This window comes from Sinohyriopsis cumingii, chromosome 5 (genome assembly GCF_028554795.1).
Source record: "Sinohyriopsis cumingii isolate HCF-2022 chromosome 5, ASM2855479v2, whole genome shotgun sequence".
Taxonomy (NCBI): Eukaryota; Metazoa; Mollusca; class Bivalvia; order Unionida; family Unionidae; genus Sinohyriopsis; species Sinohyriopsis cumingii.
Window position 1 is genome coordinate 108,301,595 of NC_142965.1, and position 22,708 is coordinate 108,324,302.

At 37.9% G+C, this 22,708-nt stretch overlaps 1 protein-coding gene across 1 annotated transcript in view; it reads right to left on the reverse strand.

Moving 5' to 3' along the window:
* The window catches only part of LOC149799964 (WD repeat-containing protein 44-like), an 82,228-nt gene extending 76,765 nt beyond the window's left edge, over positions 1–5,463 (reverse strand). The window contains exon 1 of the mRNA XM_089959469.1: positions 5,277–5,463. Within this exon, the coding sequence (XP_089815595.1) occupies positions 5,277–5,335 (59 nt within the window). The 5' untranslated portion in view covers positions 5,336–5,463. The remainder of the gene's footprint in view (positions 1–5,276) is intronic.
* Positions 5,464–22,708: the final 17,245 nt, after the last annotated feature.

Below are 22,708 nucleotides of genomic sequence, written 5' to 3' on the forward strand. Positions count from 1 at the left end.
ACCTTAAATATTCTCAGCATGTTTATTAATGTTTTCTAACTTCATGGTGTTTGTTTTTGTAATCATATCATTATGTGTTTTTTATCTTATAGGTGTTGTCTAATGTTGTAAAGCACTTAGAGCTTCTAAAGATTAGGCGCTATACAAAGTCCTCAATATTATTATTATTATTATTTATTATTATTTAAATCTGCTTCTGGCAACCGACTTGCACCATTTTTCACACCATTCTATTTGTTTAAAATGAGTTTAAAATGTTACAGTTATTCAAACTGTTACTAATAGGCGAGTGCTCAGAGAAATGATAACTTTTCATATTTGTGCCCTGTTACAAACAAGAAATCTGAGTTTCTTCTTTCTGATTGAATGGTAACTTTTTATACTGTATGTGGAAGTTAACTGGAAATTTACATACAAGGACTTTTAAGAGTGACCACCTGTCTTGAGCGACAACATTTTTTGGGAGATGATGTAGTGTAATGATAGGTTTAACTGAATTTGCTGTCAGCAGCAGGATACATTTTAATGTGGAAAACCTGTACCTAAATAGACTTAGGATAAAACATTCACCTGGTGGCCTTCACGTGTTTCCATAACATCTGTTGTAACTCAAGACAAGTTATACATTAAGAACAGGCACAAACTCTTACCCTCAATTATGGACAAAAGTCAAACATACAATACAAATGCTCAAACATTTACAATACTATAAAATGTTCAAATACTCTACTTTGGAAACTGGGCTGTAATTCATTTATTCCACAGATAAAAGTGTACATGCTGTTAAATAGTCATCAATTTATTAGATGCCAAAAGTCTAAGTTATTCCACTTTGGGATCTGGCATACACTGGATAATTTTATGCCAGAAATGTTCAAAAGCTGACTGGTTTGATAGACTGGAGAATTTAACAGGTTTATGTTGGAAATTGCCTGGTCCAACCTTGGATTACTGCTATTTTCAGCCATTGCAGTTACTTCAGAAAGTGTATGCAAAAATGTTACTGATTATATAAAGAAAATCCAAGAAAAAACAACAGGTCACATAAACATCAAGTGGTGATAAGCTGACTACTACATGAAGCAAATATAAGTGCCATAGTTTTGTACCTAAATCTTCAACAAATTATGCTTTATCTATTTAAAATATATACACATACATACACAGTAAAGATGGTTTACAATGATTCTGTGGGACTGGAATTTTTATTACATTATAACCCAAAAGCTTTATATCTAAACTGACTGTGTACTTTTGAAAATATGGATGTACTTGTCTTTAAGTCGATGACAGTGAACATGCATGTAGATAAAAATTTATCTGAAAGTTCAGTTTCAAAATCTAAAATATTTAGTTTTGCAACAAAGCCTACAACATTCATTAAAACGTCTGATTGTATGCACACTATAGCACAGCCAAAGTTTAACTGAAACATTTAGAAACACTCAACCTTTCTGGCTTACTAAACAGCTGACAACTAATACAGTACAATGTGCATACCTTACCTATTGCAACCATATTTTTTTAAAATTTGCTGTAGGTATTTTTTTTCACATTTTAGTACGGCATGATTCAGTATGTAAAATATTCTTTGTTGAAGGTATAGGTAATTTAGGTATAATATCACCAGAATCATTGTGATATTATTTCTTACTGCTACATCCAGGTACATGATTAAATAAAAATAAATTCAACGGGATACATTGTGTGGACATGCACATGGGATAAATTTGTAGGATCTACACTCTAATGGTCAATCCAGCAGATCATTCCTCAAATGTATACTAACAGATGCCATTCAGGCCAGTTTGGCTATTATGAAACAAGTTTTACTATTTTCATTTGCAATTTCTCTGCCAATCCTGAAGCCAATCCAAAGGCAAAAAGAGCCAAGGCGGTCTTTAGTAGATTGCAGTTTCTTTTTGTGATGAGACTTTAAGTGATCAAAACAATTTTGTTGTGTGCAAGTTAATGTCAAAATATATCAGTCTTATTTTTGTTTCACTGAAAAAGCAGATGTGGTACAACTCAGATCTACAATGTCTATACAACTATTAGGTGGCTTACAAACTTGAAATGGTACTTCTTTAAAATAGACTTTTACTAAACAAAGATTTTGTTAATAAGTATTACTTTTGAAAGGTAAAAAGAAGTGCTTTAAATAAAACTTCATCAAAATTATCAGTAAATCAACCTGTTGTGAAATGTATGCAACAATCAGTTCTTGTCAAAGACAGCCTTTACTAAATGATCTTACATGCTATGTGAAAAATCACTCATGTAGACCAATCCGGTGGCCTCCTGGTTAGAACGTCCGCCTTGGATGCGGGAGGTCATGGGTTCAATCCCTGGCCAATTCATACCAAGGACTTACAAAAATGGTACTAACAGCTGCCTCGCTTGGCACTCAGCATTAAGAGGTTAGTGTTAGGACTGGTCAGCCTGGTGTCAGGATAATGTGACTGGGTGGGACATCATGCTACATGTCTGCGACATGATGCCCCAGTGCTAGACATTACTATAAACTGACACACTGCAGACATTGTTGCGACATGACTGAGAAATTGTTAATGCTATGTTAAAATTCCAAATCACACACACACACTTTAAAGAAAGGAATGACCTGAGAATATCATACTAAACTGTCCCTAAATAGAGAGGTAGAAATACACTATTTGCTGGGAATGTGTATGTTCATTTACCCACTTAACAAGTTTGTAATTGGTTATTGGCCGTATATTAAATAAAGCCATTTACATGTATAAACAATGTTGTGTTTTTGACATGTTTTTATTTACTCAGATCTACAAAGCTATAGCTTAGGAGCATATTTGTGTATATGTATGCAAATTAACTAAGAAAACTGTTCATGTGTTCATATTAGGCAAAACAAGTATGTTTTAAGTACTTAGTCTAAACTTTTCAGCATATACTGCCACTGGAGTTGGCACAGTCCGTATTTTTAGACAGTATCTCTGATCATTATATAATATAAATCATGCCACTGGTACAAAATTTGGATTTTTGCACACATCTTAAATATCAGTACTTGATCATCATAAAAGCACTCACTCAAACTGAGCCATGTAATCTAATACAGAATTAATTTTGATCATTAAGTCATGTGACATATTTAGTAAGGAATATTTCATCATGAATAAGACTCTGCCTGGAATAGTGAGTTTGCATTTTGCAGTGTTCACAATATACCTCATGGAATATTATAAAACCACAGTTGGTTCCAGTCCTGGGAGTAAAAATACTCAATTGATTAAATACCTATCAGGACATCAGGGTCTCTTAGTCCGACAATGTAAGCCATCTGCCCTGATATTTATGTTTAGGCTGACATATTATGGCATTGTGAACAGTGTTCCCCAGTGAACTGACAGTGGAATGAGAGGCCAAATTTTCATTATTATCTCACAAACTTGACAACCCATATTGATGCTTTTCTTCTAATTAATGTCATATTGTTTTAGTCAAACATTCCTTATGATGTTGTCTTTTTCCTAATGGATTCAAATTCTGACACAAGCAAAGTAAAGTGTTCTCAAGTTCTGCTTAACTACATTTCATTTGGCTGGAATGCGAAGGAAGTCAAGAATGTCAAAATCAGATTATGCTAAAGTATGTTTCTTTAATGAAATGAATACAAATATAATCATTTTGAAGAAGTTGTTTAGATAGCTTCATTTCGTTCAAGATAATTATCATCCCTTAAACCAATTTTGGCTTTCCTGGCTTCCATTACATTCCAGCCAACCTAAATGTAGGCCAATGGAAATTGAAAACATGTCCAATTACTTGTGTTAGAATTTGAATCCATTTGGATAAAGATTTCAGAGTAAGTAAAGCCCAACTTAAGCCATAGGTGCTCGATGCGAGCTTGATGTTAAGGAAAAAAAAACAATCATCTAAAGGAAAAAATCATAGAGTGACAAAAATGCCTTAGATTACCCCCATGACCCATTCTGACATAGGACCTTTTCTATCATAATATATAAGAGAGAAGGTACATTACTTCCAAATACTTCGCTCCACCCATGACCCTCGATTTCCTTCTGCTATTTCCGTCTTTAAAGGCATATGACCATTATATAACTATATGGTTTGTTTTACTCCTGAGATATTTTTCAATCCATCATTGACTTCTCTGCGTTGTACCAAACTGAAGTTACAGGCTCCGAAACGTGCGATTTTTGCGAATTTTTTCATTGTGGACAAGTCTGTGCACATGTGAAAACCGGTGACACGAGTTATATGGACAATGTTTTAAACTCTATGGTGCATCCCTTCTTGAACTGCAGAAAGTGGTAGATGCAAAAGTAAGTTTTTTACTTACCATTAACTAGATTCAACTTTAAGAATCCTGTTCCATGCAAGAATTATACATTGTATTCTTCACTGCACAACACATCGTATACATGCATCTCTTTTCCAAATAGGCAAACTATGCGGCACTAATGTGAGCACCGAAATATGATTGGCTCAAAAGGTTAAACTTATTATCATAGGAGCATGAACTTGTCCACAATGAAAAAATCTCGAAAATGGCACGTTTGGGAGCCCATAACTTCAGTTTGGTACAACGCAGAAAAGTCAATTATGGCTTGATGGATAGAAAAATATCTCAGAAGTAAAACAAGCCATATAGTATGGTTGTGTGCCTTTAAAGACAGAAATAGCAGAAGGAAATCGAGGGTCATGGGTGGATCGAAGTATTTGGAAGTTCCATACCTTCTCTCTTATATATTATGATAGAGAGGGTCCTATGTCAGAATGGGTCATGGGGTAATCTAAGATATTTTTGTCACTCTGTATGATTTTTTCCTTTAGATGATTGTTTTTTTTTTTTTAACATCAAGCTCGCGTCGAGCACCTGTGACTTAAGCCATATAACGTTAATTTGTGTACAATGGTACATATGGGCTGCCAAATCTGTGAGATATTCTTGAAAATTTCGCCTCTGATTCCTGTAATACAACCAGGGAACTCGCTACACAACGACATTATCAAGGGGAGATGTCATACATTGTAGTACTACTGGGTCTATACAAAAGTACAGTATAGACTATAATGTTCCTGAACTTAACCTAATAGAAGAAAATGCTGCACAGACCTGACAAAATTACACCATAAATATGCGAAAATTTATGCAGTTTTTATTTTTTTATATATTTATTCCAGAAACTTTTGTTACCTTCAATAGCTGACGTCATCCTGTCAAAGCGTGAAAGGCCTAATTAAATTTTACCCTAATTTCGATAACTCACCTTTTAGGGGTTATGTCTTCAGCATCGAAGAATTCGTCTAATTCACTATCAGACGACATATTCCCTCCTAATTTAAAACCTAGCTAGTTCAAATGATCGATCAAAGATGCATTCTACTGCTGTTTCATGTAGAAATCCTTATAAACAATCGCATTTTGCGATGAGCCAGGTCCCAGCTGTCACTCCGCCTCCATATTTATTTGTGAAGTGACTGGTGTATAGACCTAGTTATATTACATCGATGGATAATACTACTTTTAATAACCTCTTACATCCAGTCTGTGCATTGCTAGTCGTTCCGTTTGTTTATATATCAATTCTTGACGAAAATTTGTACATTTTATTGACAGTCTAAGTAAAAAATAAAAAAGAATTAATTCTGGAACTGTAAGGAGTAGTTAAATGGCTTTTCTCTGACTTGAATGATATTTTCTAGAACGTACTCATGTACAGACACTGGTCTCTGCGAGACAAATTATGAATGGTAGCGCTATATAGTTTCGCATTTTACATGTAGGGTTAGAATTTCATAGAAAAAAAATTCTTCGGGTTTCGTCACTGGTTATACAGGCTATTTAAAAATGACCATGTATATCTTAGATATTGTTAAAATAACCTTTAATTCCCTTTATTTCGGTGTATGATTGATGGGTGAGATGTGGGCTATAGAGTGTACAGCTTGGCCTTACTCTAGATGTCAATCTTTCACACAAAAAATCTGCTAGCTCCACTTGGTCATTTACACTTCCTGAACTTCAGAAGTAAATTGTAAAAAGAAGAGCCAATAACTTTTTTAAAAAATATATTTTATATACTTGGTAATTCATTCATTGCCCTTTCAAAAGCTGGTATTGTCTATTCTGGCGCAAAACATTTTCCTATTTTAATAGGTGCTAAAGATAGTGTGCTTTATATTAAATAAGGTTGTTTTTTTGTAGCACAATGAATTTGACTGATTGATTGGATTTACGTCGCGTGCGCCCAGAAGGGCATGTGCGACGGGTTTATTCCCGCACAGCGGGATGCTAAATGTTCTTGGGAGAAGGAATTAGTGCCATATCCCCCATGCGTTTAAGTGCTCAAGGAACACTGCTAATTTATTGGTCAGGTCGTAGGACTATATGTCTCTAACGACCTGAATGAAGGGCTTTCAGAGTGGGAAAGGGCCCAACACACACTCATGTTAACAATGAGTTGATTTCAGTCCATATTTTCTGTACTAGGTGACGACCCAAGCAGTATGTAACGCACGTTGCGATTGGTCGCAACGATGACGTCACATCGGGACACCTAGCTTTAGGCGGGTGGAAATGTTCCACATCTTCGCCGTTATACGATGTCCCAGAGAGGCAAGAAAGCAATGAACTCGGCAAGCCAGCCATGGATGTCGTGCACTCCCAAGAACGTCAGTCCGTACTTAGTCAGATTTAGTCTAGTTGTACTAACAGACAATAAAAAATACCAATATTGTGTTAGCCACCTGTGCAATTGGGTCAAATCAAAACAAGTTGTAAAATTTTCTTACGTCCTGACAATCGTAAAAATTCTAGTACATAGTGTACGTTGTAGATGCCCTACAAATTTTTAATAACTAATATGTCTGAGCGACATTAAAAAGTTTGGTCTCTGTTAGGTCATAAAAGGTTTGAATTTTGAACCGGTGGTTAGTGTACATAATAGTTTTATCGAAACGGGATACCAAGCCAAAATGGTTCCCTGGATAAGAGGCAGTATTGGTAGCCCTTAGGTTTTTTTTTTTTTTTCTTATAGCAGAAGTTCCCTGTTCTTCTTCTGCTTCTTTACATTTCTCCACAGTCCTTTTTCCTCTCAGGTAATTTCGGGGAAATGGTAGCTGTGTAGCGTAAAATTGTGCTTAGCTGCTTCTACTAGCTGCTGGACTGAGTAGTTCTTGTAGGCCTTTTGATAGAATTGTGTAAAGATTCTGACAACATAGTGCCACTCGCTATTCATTTATTTTCGCTTTTATTTATGTTAGGTGTTGCATGCGCGCGTTTCATTGGTGACTCTAGTGCTGATCCAACGGATATGGTTTTCCAAGGGGCGGGGTCAGGGGAGTGAGTGTACTGTTCTTGTAGAGCAAGTGTTGGTAGCTTTTCCCCGAGTTCTAGGATTTGGTTGCCACCGGGTGGGTTAGGAACTAGTTTGCGGCTAAACGGTTTGTTGCATTTGCTAATGGTTACTTTTGTAGCATGCGAGTCGGGGTGATTTGTTAATCGATTGGAGTGTCCGAGGAGCATTTCCCGTCTTCTTATTTTTAATCGCAGTTCACCGGTGATGACTTGAAGTTCGTCCAATGATTATCGATGGTAGAGTGCCAGTGCAAACAGATAATGCTTTCCTTTGGATGGTATCCAGTTTGTTCAGCAATGTTTGTTTCGCTGAGTTGTAAACTTGACATCCATAATCTAGCTTCGACCTTATAAGTGACCTATAGATGGTTAATAGGGTGTCTTGATTGGATTCCCAGGTTGTCCCTTTAAGATTTCTTAAGAGATTAATATCTTTATTGCAATTTTGAATTAGTAGTTCAATCTGATACAAGGGGGCAGTAGTTTAAGTTAGCTGTGTGCTTAGATCATTTATAAGTTCCACCAATACAATATCCAAAGAAATGTCAGCTACATTACATCAAAGTAGCATAGCGGTATACCAACATTCTCTGCATTGTGCATGTTCTAAATGCAAAAAAACTTCACCCTACACACGTCACTCTCTCAAAAGTACATAATAACTGGTGAACGCCCCCATAATCACTTTTGTTCACCTGGGTACCATGGGTCGTCGGTTAATACACTTTTGTTTTAACCTACGAACCAGGGTACCAGGATGAAATATTATTTTCCTCTAAGTTGTGACTGGTTCGGAGCGTGAGCATTCGCACGAAGCGCGACTTTTGGTCAGAACGATACGGCTGGGACGTTCGGCTCATTCACAGACGTCACGATTGTGTGCGCAAATAACCACAACGCAACGAGAGCGTACCTTTCGCCGCCATTTTGAGTCCCTAAGAAACTTTTATCAACACGAGTCATCACGTATATTCAAGATAATAATCTGATTTAATTGTCGATTGGGATATTTGCTTAATCGAAACGATACATAGATTAAACTTGAAATTATGTGCCCCTCTAGCACGAAAATAAAAATAAAACTAAGTTACATGGGTTATATCGAAAGACAGAAGAGTGAATTTAAACCTTAGCAGCAGAGAGGGCGAACAGCCTCTAAATGGTTCGCCCGTATTTTCGCAAAATACGACTTCCTGGGAGATCGCAAAAATCGCGATATTTTCTCAGTATCGGACATGAGTCGACGTTGTTCGCCGAACTTAATAGACTCCAACCCCACTTACTGGTTATCGCGATTACCAGCGATACATCGAAGGAAAATATGCGATTGTTGTCGGTGCCAAGTTGGAGGAGCGCCCTCTCTGCTGCTATTATCCAAAAATTGTATCAAGTCCGACTTGGTATCGTGTTCGAGGATCATGTAAATTTATTGTTATAAATCCGTGTGGAGTAGCTTGCGCTCGTGAAAAGAAGTTTCTAAATTTAATTGTGTCCATATCACCGCTACACCAAGTCTGATGAATATTTCGTAACGTGTGAGTATCAACTCCGTTAAACACAGTAAGAATATTACAGTTATCCCTGATCACTTTAGGAATGTGTGTATAACGCTGGGTTACATAAATCACATCTGTGTTTTTGTGTCTACCTCTGGAAAATATCCTAGCTGGATTTGATTGTTTATCCAACATTACATCATCGTAAATAACTAAATTATTAATAGATCCATCAATATCATCAATACTTGGTGCTTCATCAATATCAGTGATAAATTCAACAACGTCGTCTCCGTTCTCATTTAAAGATTTTGCGCTTTCATTAAAATCCTTTATTACATCGTAGCATCGTTGATCGTCTACAGACAGGACTACCAAATACAACTTATCCCACTTCATCCACTTCATTATTAAATCAAGTAACAACAGCGTCTTACCACTTCCAGATGGACCTATAATAATCATACGAACAGAATTTGGTAGCGCTGCATGATGCTTAACTGGTTCTCGTTTCCTTGTTGCAGAAAAGTCAGTGATTTTCATATAGAAAATACATAAAAAGAATATGGATTTATATTGTGTGAAATGCAGGGCGCGTACCCCAACAGGTGATCAAACAACTATTACTACAAAAAATAACAGATCAGCAGTTACGGGTAAGTGTGAACGATGCGGTACAAAGAAATTTAAATTTATTCCTTTGGGCAATAAGCCAAAGTCAGTTAAAAAAAAAAGCAACACGGAGGTGATATTGCAGCAAAATTAGGAAAATTACCAGGGACTCCGCGGGCTAAATACCCAGGGGAAAAACATCTTCCGGGATATAATTACTGTGGTCCTGGAACCCGACTTGATATCAGACTTGACAACCAAGACCAACCAAAACCAGGTGAGTATCCGATAAACGCTATTGATATAGCGTGTCATGCTCATGATGTAACTTATAAAAGTAAGGATCTACAAGATAGACATGTCGCATATGTGAAATTAGTTCACGCGTTAAATTCCATCATTGATAAATCTTTCAAGGAAAGGTTAGCTAGTTGGTTAATAAAATCCGCGATGAAAGGTAAATTAGCGCTAGGCGCTGGTAATTAATTATAAATGGAATCGATTTATTATTTCCCAAGAGGATACTGGAAGGGTACCGCAGCGATTATTAAACTCGCCGAAGCAGCAGAAGTGACACGTGTTACTGCTTAGAAGTGGTTATCCAAACAGGCAATATGGCAAATTTATCTACCACCACCTAAGCAAATTCACTTTGCACATTTTGATGTTAGTGTTCCTAATGAAGTCCATCAAGCTGATATATTATTTCTATCACATGATACCGTTAAAATCCAAAGACGTCAAATAACATACAAGTATGTGCTAACTGTAGTTGACGTTGCAAGTAGATACAAGGAAGCAGAACCGTTGTCAAGAAAGACAGCACTGAAGTAGCCGATACGTTTAAACGAATTTTTATCAACGAGGGCCTTTACAATGGCCACAGCTTTTACAAGTTGATCCTGGCAAAGAATTTCAAGGTGCAGTATCATTGCTGGTGAAACAACATAACGTCACCATCAGACGATGACATACTGAGATTCATCGTGATCAGGCAATTGTTGAACAATTTAATCGAACACTTGCTGAGCGGTTATTTGGATATCAATACGCGAAGGAATTCATTCAGGACAAAATATCTCGTGAATGGGTTGCACGATTACCAAGCGTGGTAACTGCATTAAATAAAGAAATTACTCAAACAACCAACATGAAACCGATTAGCGCAGTCACAAAAAAACATATACCCGTACAACGACGTGATTTTTCAACACAACCAATGCTGGGCAATGACACTGAGATATTTATGTGAACCCGGTGAACCTGAAGGCGGTAAAAAAAAGAGCGACTGATCCTATTTAGAGCACCACTACACACAAGACATCTAGTATAACAAGATCCACGGGTAGACCCGCAATTTACAGACTGGATTCAACTGCTCCTCAACGTGGATTTACACGTGAACAATTACAAGTAATTCCCGAAGACACACAATTACCGCCCAGATCACTTAACTAGCGCCCCAACATCGATTACATTCAAGACAGGTCAGCATCACATTTTCTCGCGTATGATCGCGGCTGTTATCTTTTCTATCTACGGTAAATTGTCTTGGATTATTACTCTAGTACTGCTACAACATTACACAACTACAGCTCGCACAGTGATTATTCTGCTGCTGTTTCAGCGCGTTAATAAATTCAGCGTCAAGATCAAAGTCGCGATTATTTTTTTTGTCACTTTGTTTATAACCAGCCAATTTTTTTCTTATTATATCGACTTGACATTTATTAATCACTGACGCGTCCATGACGATTCTCCGCAATTGAGATATTTTTCTAACTCGAGACACCGCTAAGTAAACTAAGTTTGACCATTCGATGCGATCATCAACAATCCAAACGACTGTATCAGTAATAGTCAGTCCTTGAGATGAATGAATCGTCATTGCGTATCTTAGCGTCCACGGAGATTGGTCAGCGTGTAGAGCATCCTCAATAACATTGACATCAACTGCGACAATATCATTCAACACGAGATTCTGTTTCCTTGACTGTCCTGGTATATCAACGTCAATATTCTGTAACCGCGAATCAGCTGGTCTATAACACAACGGCACTGGCAGCGTTGAAAATTTTTTCTTATGTAACTGAAATAACTTCTGTTGAAGTGTGTTTCTATCTTTCTACTTGCCACTATCAAATTGATTGGTTTCCACGTTTCCCAAAAGGCGTTCAAGGCAGTTTCTGAAATCACCTCGCGCATTATTTCACACTGAATTTTGTTCGGTTGTAGTCTGATAAATTTTTTTAAATGCATTTAATTCCTCATCAAGAGATCTGTGATCATCAGTTATCTCCGAATAATAATCAACAAAATTCTTCAACCAATCGCGTGGAGATGGTCCAACAAACGGAGGTGGCTGACCGTGATCGTCGCACATAACCACTGCAGTATTTTTTGTTAATAGCCAATCAAGAAATGTTTTAATGTTTCTAACGGCACTGTGCACACTTCATCCCAAATAATAACTTTTGGAATATATTTCTCTCCCATTCGATCTGGAGTCCACACACCACCGCTGTATTTGAAACATCTGTGATAAGTACAAGAATCAACTCCTCGTTGTTTCATCTTCCTGGCAAGTCTGTGTGTTGGTGTTAGCACAATCATATATGAATTCTGTCGAAATAATTCGATCACTCGAGTTTTCTAACCAGAACCCCCCGGCCCGTTCAAATAAACGGTTTTGCGTCTGGATACTGGATCATACACAGACGGCGCCAACGACAATTCTGATAATTCTGATTTGCAATAACTATCTTTAACCGCAACATACGCTGATTCACAATAATAATGTAACATTTCTTGTTTTATTCTCCACGAACTCCATCATTCATCAGTGTTTGTAAAACGAGCCAATAATTCTGAATATCTTTTATCGATATAAAATGAATCCGTAGCAACTCTAACTGCAGTGTCAGGAAATCTATTTATCATGGATAGCAAATTTATAGAAACATAAGCAAGCATCGAAGATCTTAGATGCGTGTACTGAGGTGATTCTCCATCAATGTAACTAACAATTGTACCTAACTTTTTCCCGTCGGATAAGTAAACATCTTGTCGATCACAAAATATATCTTTCTCTGCTGCATCAGCGACCACAAATTTATACTCGGCGGGATCCATAATCAATCTTGCGTGATGCCGTTTATGATCATATGCACCACCCTGAGTAAATTTACCGATTATTCTTCTACCGAGATCCTTTGCTGTTTTTTTTACTGTTGCTGAGTTTAATCTTAAGAATATTTGGAGCATCATTAACAATGACATCAACAGGAGTATTTGGACATTCCTGCTTGTATTCTTCGATGACCTCATCTACACTGATACGCTCCGGTGTTGGAAACCAAACCGAAGTCTGCGGCCGATATGATATAATTGCTTCACTGACCGTCAACGATATCAATATTTTACTGTCAAGCATATATCGTAATAACACTATTGGCGCCCAACGTTTCTTCGAGAAGTGTCTACCAAACCAAATATAACAGCACGGATGAAGATTTTCAGCCGATTCAAACGACACTACACGAGCAAATCGTGTCAGATCAAAATTGGGTAATGGACCATTAATCGCCACTCGTGTCATCTCATGGCAAGGATGACCAAATCTTTTAAAGTATCCAGCACACTCACCCATCCCGAGAAAACTTCCCGGATAACACGCGACCATATCCACGGAAATGACATCCTTGTGGTTATATACGGTATTCCACAAACCGCCATGTCCATATTCAATACAACTTAACTGTACATCTTCGAGAAACTCAGCGCGTGTTGGTCTCCATGAATTTCTCTCTCTCGCGGCGTGGGCAGCAACTGACAGAACTGTAAAACAATTAGTTAATAATTGCTCAGTTTTTTTTCTGAATATCTCTGTGCGAGTTTTCTCATTTCTTTGTGTAGAGATTCTTTACGATGTAATTCACCGTTGGGTCTTACAAATTGATCATACTCGCCATCTTTGGAACTTTTAAACAACCACACTGACACGGGATCGTTTTTACTTATCCGGTTGATAGCATCGAACATTCCACCCCAAGAGTTCTCTGACGAGTAAAATCTCACGACACCATCTCGTGGAAATATTGTTACTGCATTAGTCCAAGCGTGAGCTTTATGGTCAATAATTTCAATTGGTATTCCTTTTGATTTACTGGCTGATTCATATAAGACCTCCTCCGTTAACGTTTTTACTACCATTGGAAATTTTAATTTATTTGATAACTCATCGACATCGTTTATTGACGCTCCTGTATCCTTGACCGATTCAGCCCACTTCGCTATTTTTTTCACGTCGCAGATCGGTTAAACCATTTCCACGCTTCGCATTTGTAAAATATTCCATTACTCGCTCGGCTACACAATTCAGCTTTGAAAATCTCGTCGGGACAAGATCATTAATGTTAGGTCTATAATTTAGTAGATAAATTCCATAAACAACCGCGGTCACAGGATACGATCGAGCGTAAAATGGTCTGTCAATCCCAGTTAACATTCCTGGTTTGGAATCTTTACTTAACACAGCAATTTTTCCATTAGCAAGGGCAGGATCACGTTTGTCACGGATAATCCACGTATCTGAATCCGACTGCACAATACATTTTATTCTGAAAAGATATTTCTGATCGGGGTAATCGATAATCGTTTTCGCTCGTGTATCGTTCATTGTAGCATCAATGACATCGTCGACGTTGACTTCGTCAGCGTTGCGTATAATTTTGAATGTAGACTACACGTGAGATGCTCCATTCTCACGAAATTCTTTTTCGGCATCCCTGATAATATCAATCAGATCAGTCAGGGCTCGCCTCCGCGAGTCAGGGGTTAGTCTGTCAAGATCGAATCTAGAAGCCTTCCAGGGCTTGATTCTGGATAATCTCTCAAACTCATCCATATATAATTAAGACAAACATTTAAATAAAAAATATTATATATACAATGTTTCAAACAAGAAATCAATGTAAATGGTTTAAGGTAGGATCTGTGACTCCATGTGGCAAATCCTGTGTAAAAGAATTCACAATGTATTCGTAATGGAAGCTTGGGACCAATATCATGTCTCCGATGTGGCGTCGGAGTCTAGGGAAAGACACAGTTGTGCGCTCGTGGCGGTGGTAAGCGATACAGGGAACTCAAAAGATATTATGATGAAAAAAATAATGACCCCGACTTTGTCTGGGACAGAGTCAGGGGTAGAGTTATAGCGTGTGAAGAGGATTATTTAAATAAGTTTTCAGACAAATTCTAAATTAGACAAATACATTATTATATAAAATGAACCAATAATTTGTCAGACATCCCATCATCAAGGATTATGAAGCGTCTCGTGATGGAAGAGTTAGACATTGTAGGTCGAAAAAACCAGTTGGTGTTGCTAATAATCATGGCTATCTTGTATTTACTGTTGGGGCAAGAAAAATTATCTATGTCATCGTTTCGTGTACGAGTGTTTCTTTGAAGAGATCGAAGACGGTCTTGTGATCGATCATAATGACGGAAAGAAACTTAATAATTTATCTAACATGCAAGCTATCACACAACGCGAGAATGCTGCACGTGGGGGTGCTGGGGGAAGAGAGGGCATAGGGTAGTTAAATATTTCAATGGAGAGACCGGCGAAGAGAGAGTTTTTCAGTCAATGACTGCGGCTGGCAAATATTTCGATATCAACACCGCTGCGGTACGATATGCTGCAGAAAATATAACCAAATCGGCCTTTTCAAACTCGCATAATGCCTGAATTTCGTTCTCTTATATTCCATTGGTGTTAGATACAGATAACGGAGATAACTCCACAACGATTGTGTAAAAGTCAATGATGGAATTACCTCCCTTGAGATTGCGCAACAGCCGCTCATCATAGCTACTGTTTATTTTTGGTCTAAAATATTTTTCTTTTAAATACATAATATTCGGTATAATGAATTACGAAAATATCAATGATGTAATTGTTGCTATTAAAAAATTAGAACATGACGGTATAAATATATCTGATGAACTAAATCCTGAAAAAAGTATTTCTGACTTTGAAACACTGCAAGAGGATAAACAACAAGGGTGGTATATTCTGCCATCACAATATAGATTTATAAAGAAAATTCAGACGGCTATGTATCAATCACTAGCCACAGTGAAAGAAACACGAATAAAGGAATTTGTTTCATTGTCTCGTGCAAATGAAAAAATTAGGTTGGAATCGTCTCTTGAATATGAATCAAAAAAGATAATTAATACTCGCGTAAGGCAACTAAGAAAAATTATGTCAGATCGTGAAGCGATCATAAACGAAAATTAGACTCGTACGTGGAAATCCAGTAAGTAGGAAATGAAATCGAAAGTTAAAAACTGATTACAATATTTGTTTTTTGTTTTTCACTGACAGTATAACTTTCCTTTTGTTTTTCACTGAAAATTGCTGGGTTTTCATTATTTTTACTAGCAAACACCCTATCACAATTAACAAATCGGTCGATTTTCATGATTTTTACTAGAAAACACCTTATTAGAACTAACAAATCAGTCGATGTGCGCAAAATATATATAAATAAAATATTTTTACTGTTGCCAGTGCACAAAAAATAAAATTATTATACTTGCTTATGAAATCAGTCGATGCACATGATTTTGACTACCTAAATACCCTTCAAAATTAACAAATCGGTCGATTTACACGACTTTAGCTACCTAAATACCCTTCAACGTTGAAAAATCAGTCGATTTACACGATTTTGACTACCTGTTACCCCATCAACGTTGAGAAATTCGATAGATTTTCAGTAAAAAATAAATTTCTTATACTTCTGAGCGACAGTAAAAAAAATATCCACCTTGACTGTCAGGAGAATTATTTTTTTGGTACTGTTTTCTTGAATGAGATCCTTAAGATCGAAAATCTCTCGGATCTTACAAGTAAATTAATATTAATATCTCATTCCTCAAATCCAACAAGTGGCCGGACTGGTCAGTTAGTTTGAAATTTATTTTTGATAACAGTGTATTATGACATCGTAGATAGACTGGATTGATCGGCTCTTGAACAATCAGATATCCAGGTGGTTCTTTTGGTGTGAATGAATAAAGAACAAATCCTTTCTGGGTTTGATTTGATACTGTCGTGTCCGTGCTGTAGCTGCCATTGATTACATCACACACAAGATTGACCGCGACCACTGGGGTTATATTCACGATTTCGGGGGATACATGTCGTCCTTGTCCCGCTGGGTCATTGTTGTGCCGGAGAATAGCTGCCGGTGGTAGCGTTATCTTTTTTCACGCAGCGAGTATTTTAGGGAAGTTTTCATTGATTAGATCGTTGAGAGTTTTCTTTATTTTTTCGGTTGCAAGTGCTGGTATTACAAATGTCGGTAATTGTTGTTCGGTTAGTTTTAAATAATTAAGAAGCACATTATATGAGGGCGATCTGGTTCCATAGCGTTCATGATACTTTTCATTAATTACCATGCTACGAATTTCTCGATTAATATGCTCTCTATCGTCCATAATTTGATTTATATGCTGAATTGTTTCGAAACTTTTTTGCTTTAGGTCATCAGAATAATACTGCGCAATACTTGCAAACAAATTCTTAATTTAGCAAATGCGCTTGTAAGTTCAGGAGTAATTGCGGTTGAAAGAAAATCAAAAGTATTCTTCTCGGACAGCCAGACTAGTTGGTGGTGTCGTAAACTCAAATAATTTATTAAAAAAAATCTTAATGAATCACCATAATCAGTCAAAAAATAATCACCGGAAAACGTTTTTCTGTACTCTGGTTCCATTATAAATGTTTTCACATTCGTGACATAGTCAGACCTTTTAGGTTCTGGTAACGACGGTGCTTCCGGTGGTGGAATTTCAGGCCAACCCAAAACTGATCTTATCGAACTCTGATATATATCCACGGCGTAGTCGGGCGAGTTTATTTCGATTGCAGAAGACAGTGTTGGTTCATGAACGGTAATTGCTATTTTAGATTCCTTCCCGGTGATATTTTTTATTCGACCCTGTAATTTCTCATTGATTTCTTCGATTTGATAGGACCCGGTTGGTATTCCAACAACGTTCCAGTCGGTTGTACCATCGGGTCAGTTTTTATTTGCAAACACAAACGAATTATTTGCTGGTAATCCGCCAAATGATTTTGATCTGATATTAGGCCAACTGTGGTATACTCGCAACTGTGCCAGTGCGATCTCGCTTGCCGGAATCGCATTTGGAAAATTAATATTATATTCTGGTCTGGTCGAGCTCACTGTTATCATTGAGGTTTTCACGGGGCTTGTGTTTGCGGCTATCTTCTGTAGTAATTCTGTCATTATTCATTTTCGTTGTTTTCAAATGGTGGACTTGTTTGTAGTCTTAGTATATCTTTGCCATGTTCCTGAATTCAGAATCTGATATCGTTGCATCGTGGAGGCTTGATGATATCAGTGACGATACTTTTTAGTATGCTGCTGTTGCTGTGTTTAGCCGCGTGACATAATCGTGCAATTTTGTGTTCGTGCACGTTGATATCTTTTTCGCGATTATATTAAAAACACAAGCCACGGCCGCTGATGATGAAACGCATATTGTTACTGCGATTGCAGTTGTTACTGGCGTTAGCGCTGATAATATTACGCCAGTGGATGCAACTAACGCGGATACTGAGTATAGTATAGCATCCAGGACGATTACACGCCGCATGTGTTTATTTTACTTTTTTGTGTACGTGTCAATGATGGTTTTTAACTCTGACTGCCATTCGCGTACTTGATCGTATCTATATTATTGCGCATCTAATGTTGTCGTTGGCGCTGTAATTGACTTTGTCAACACCATTTATTATTTTACGCAGTAACCAATTGAGGTGTTTCAGCCACAAATTCCAAACACCACCAGTAAGATGTTGCAGTTAATGTCTTGTCGGCAGCTTCCACTATAAATGTTTTTTCGGTTCCGCTATTTAATATGATAGTCACAACCCCGGAAAACTTGTCGGTGGAATGCCTCCAAAGATATGTTGTAAATATCTCAAATTTTGCAGCACTGAACACAGACAGTCTATACACTCCAGTGACTGTTGCGGTATATTCGATAGTATTATTTTGTTTTGACCATGTTGCGAATCCAGATGATACCGTGTATAATGTGTTGGTATTATTCCCGGGAGTAACTCCAGGTGGGATTTTAATCAGACTAATTTTGTAACGATCTCGGGAATCCCACTTACGATATCTTGCTCTGTTTGTTTGACCGTGTCAATGTTAGTTTTGATATCAGAAAGTTTTGCGTCAACGGTCAATGTGGTACCAAAGAATTCTTCTGCGATTTCATTAATTTTTCTAAAGTTCCTACGGAGATTTGCAAACGCGTTTACGTGAACGTCATACTCGTTCCGCAACGTGGATAATCAATAGTCAACGGCGCCGTAGTTAACGTCTACGCATTTTTTCGTCGCGGCATCTTCGTCTGATGTTGGATCTCTTAAAACGACTATTTTGTTTCCGTTCATGTTGAGTTCACCTGTCATTGTGTCACCGGTATTTATTAAGCGATTAGCAACTCTCTATATGATTTCGTCTCTGATGGTTGTAAACGATATACTTGAATCCCTGATTTTTCCGCTGTCAGTAAAAACAGGGATGTTATCCGGGGTAGCTCCAAGAACCCTGCGAACTATGTCATTCCATTTGATATTGCTGGTTTTTAGCTTGCCATGTCGGTCCTGAAAAATAACAACCTCATCTGGGTCTATCCCGGATAACGTTAAAAGATTGTCGATTTCATCTTTGGTCGCATATTTTGATAAATCTACGTCGCCGCGTTTTTTACTCTTTGTTTCGATGAGAGATCTTCCGTAAATATCAACCATTATTCTTTAGGGATTGTTTAAAATGTTAAATCGGTCCGCGGTATACTCGTGCACAACTTTGTGAGGCGGTTTGGTTGATTTTGATAACGCTGCAAGCACATTTAATACTTCACGGCCACATATTGGCGGATCGGTTAGTGTTTGTGTTGGTAGCGTTGAGTACCAGACTGGAATGGGAGTGCTTTGCACTTTGTGTGCGTATTTTAGAAATTCAACTGGCGGCTCTAACCCATATGAATCGAAATAAACAATTCCACGTGGATGTATCGCGTAAGCAACCCAATGAGTTCCTGGACCATCGCTGTTATCAAGATTAATAATTCCAGTTTCTGAATTATTCGGTTCGCGCGGTAACTGATCTCTCATAAAAACACCTCTGAAATTTTTTCTTTTAAGTTGTTTAGCAGCATCGAGGAAATCAAAATTTGACATCGGCGTTAACGGCGTTTGGGATACCATGAGGGCGGAGTTCCTGGAAGTCTTAGACCCCTTCCGTACCATGAGGGCGGAGTTCCTGGAAGTCTTAGACCCGCTCCCTTTTTTGTATCCTTTTCCAGTTGCTTTCTTTAATGCCATTCCAGCAGCCGTTCCAACAGCACCTAACGCGGATGCTTTTGCAACAGCTGGGGAAGCAGCAGCTATCAGTGCTGGTATTGCTGCGAGAAGTGGAAATATACCACCGGTTTTAATAATGTTGCTGATGGCTTTTGGAGCGAAATCGAGTCGAACACCGGTTTTTGCTTGCTTTGCTTTATTGAAATGTTTTAGTTGGGTTTTAGTCAATGATAACTTGTTTGGACCACCATTATCAATTTGATCTTGTTCTAGTGCCCCACATGCGCTCGCGTTTTTCGATTGTAATTTTTTCGCCTGACCAGGAGTCAGGGTGACATTAACGTGATTGTATGATATTTTTATAATAAACGCAATTGATCTAATTGTCTACATATTTTCCACTGGCGCATCAACGACTCTCATTCGTCCACCAACACCTTCAAGTATCATTGATTTATCACTGAGTATAACGTCAATTGCTCTGTAATTATCAGCTGAACGCACGATAGCTCGAAAGTGTATATCAACGACAGATTGCTTAACTAAATCAAGATGTTCCAGCGAAAAGTAATAAATCGGGTATAGAGTTGTAAAATCTAACTGCGATATTTGTAAACCAGTATCAATATTTTGATCACGTCCCATGAATGTCATCAAGCGACGATATGCACGTGCTACTTGATTTTCGTTAAAATTCAACGTTATATCCTCGGATGGTTCTTGATGCCCATCTATTCTTAAAGATACTTCTTCGACGCCAAGTTTGTCAAATACCATTGGATTTCTTTCTTGATTGTAAAATCGTTCAGCCAGTTGAAGAGCAACAAAGATATGTCTCGGTGCAGAAACGCCTTGCTGTGATGATATATGCCAAGTGAATAAACCGTTGACAGGATTTTGATTACTGTCGGTAGTTGTTGTTAACCACGACAATATTGATTTACCGCCTTGATCTATAAAAGAAAGTAGACGCTGCTCCTCAGCAATTGATGGTGACATTACCGGCATCCATAACACGAGTTTAAATAATATTACTTTACCCTCAGGAGAGCCGGCTTCTCGCCAGATAGCATCATTATCTTCCTTTCGATGAAGAACAACTGTGTGTTTGGCTCCAAAAATGACCTTTCCGACATTTCTGCAAAATCCAAAGATGTGGGTTAGTAGAATTGCGCACGTAAATCTTCTACGATCACCCTTTAACATTAATTTGCGTGTAGCAAAACCTAAGTTGTAATCAGGGTCTTGACTATGTGGCATCAAAAATGCGGTAGCTGGTCTAGCTATAGCTCCAGCTGGTTGTGGGTCAACTGCAGTATCAAGCTCCACTTGTACGTAACGAAATGGGTTGGGATCAGGACGGTCAAAATTATCTTTGACGAACATCATAGTTGGGCCGGCTGATTTAGTATAATCATCAAAATATCTTGCTAGACCTATAATCGTTGTAGCAACGTCAACATTATCCTGGATTGTCTCAATTTCTTTCCATCAGTCATATATGCGGCACTTTTGAATAGCGCCATAATGCCATTATTAACAAATCCAACTCTGACATTAGCTCCGTATGGTGCATTAACGAAGACGTTTGTTACAAGTTCACCTGTGACCTCAATAAATGCTTCAGCGGGCAAGAAATACCTACTTGTATCCTGAACTCGTAATTCACTTCTTCCACGTTGATTTGGCGATATTGGTTCATAAGAATAATACTGATAATCACGCACGGATTCATCCTTGAGTACTGGTGCATCCATGTCAAACGCTGGGTCAGATACACGTTTAAACATTTTATTATAATTTGTTATCTTCTAAAACGAAGAAGACCACTTCCTGATATCAGACTCGTATTTATTTGTTCAGCCCCTTGATTTATCAGCGCTGCTAGTTTTTGATTTGCGACTTGATTTATTACTTTACTGACATTTGCAGGCATCACCTCAGTGCTTGGTAATTTGACTGGCTGTGGTGGTCTGCGTATTAATCGTGCTAGTCTGTCCTTGATTGCCAAGAACGCTTTACTGGCAACGTTACCAATAGCACCAGTAGCTTTATCACGAACAACGTCAATAGCTTTCATTGATAATTGTTTTGCGATCGGTAATGCTTTGGGAGCTATCCTTCTGAATAAACCCTGAACAACATGACCGAGTCCATCTCCGTAAGTTGCTTTATAGGTTGGCAATCGCGAGTTTATTACCCCAACCGGTACGGGCCCACGATGAGAATTGTGTACGACCATTTTATTTAATTGTTTATTTATCTAACAACTAGTCACTATGATAGTCATCAACGAGCTCATCAATAAGTTCTCGGTAGATACTAGTATCCATGATACCGCCTTGAAATAATCGTCGGCAGATATCAGCTGCTTCATTAATTATTTCTGGTGAGTTATTCCCGGCTCGTTTTCCTCCGATGAGAACTTCTAACCGTTGCACGTCATTGAGAATATTGCTAGGACAGGCAATAAAACCACTTCCCAAACCACTGCCAGTAGCACCGGGTACTTCTCCTTGAGATGGTCGTTGCTTTGCTTTAGCTACCTTTTGCATAAATGTTAGGTAATCGGGATCCCTTAGATTAATATTGGATTCAGTAGCGGAAAAATATATTATAGTAGGCCAATCATCAGGTGTTACTCTTTCAACATATTCAGGTCTTAGATACGCTCTTTCAACATATTCAGGTCTTAGATACGCCCTGTTGTATTTATCATAACCATGCGCAGCAAAATTGATTAACTGATTATATTCTCTTGAGGTAATATAATTAAGAGGGCCTTCTCCAAACATTACTGAAGGCTCGGGTGGT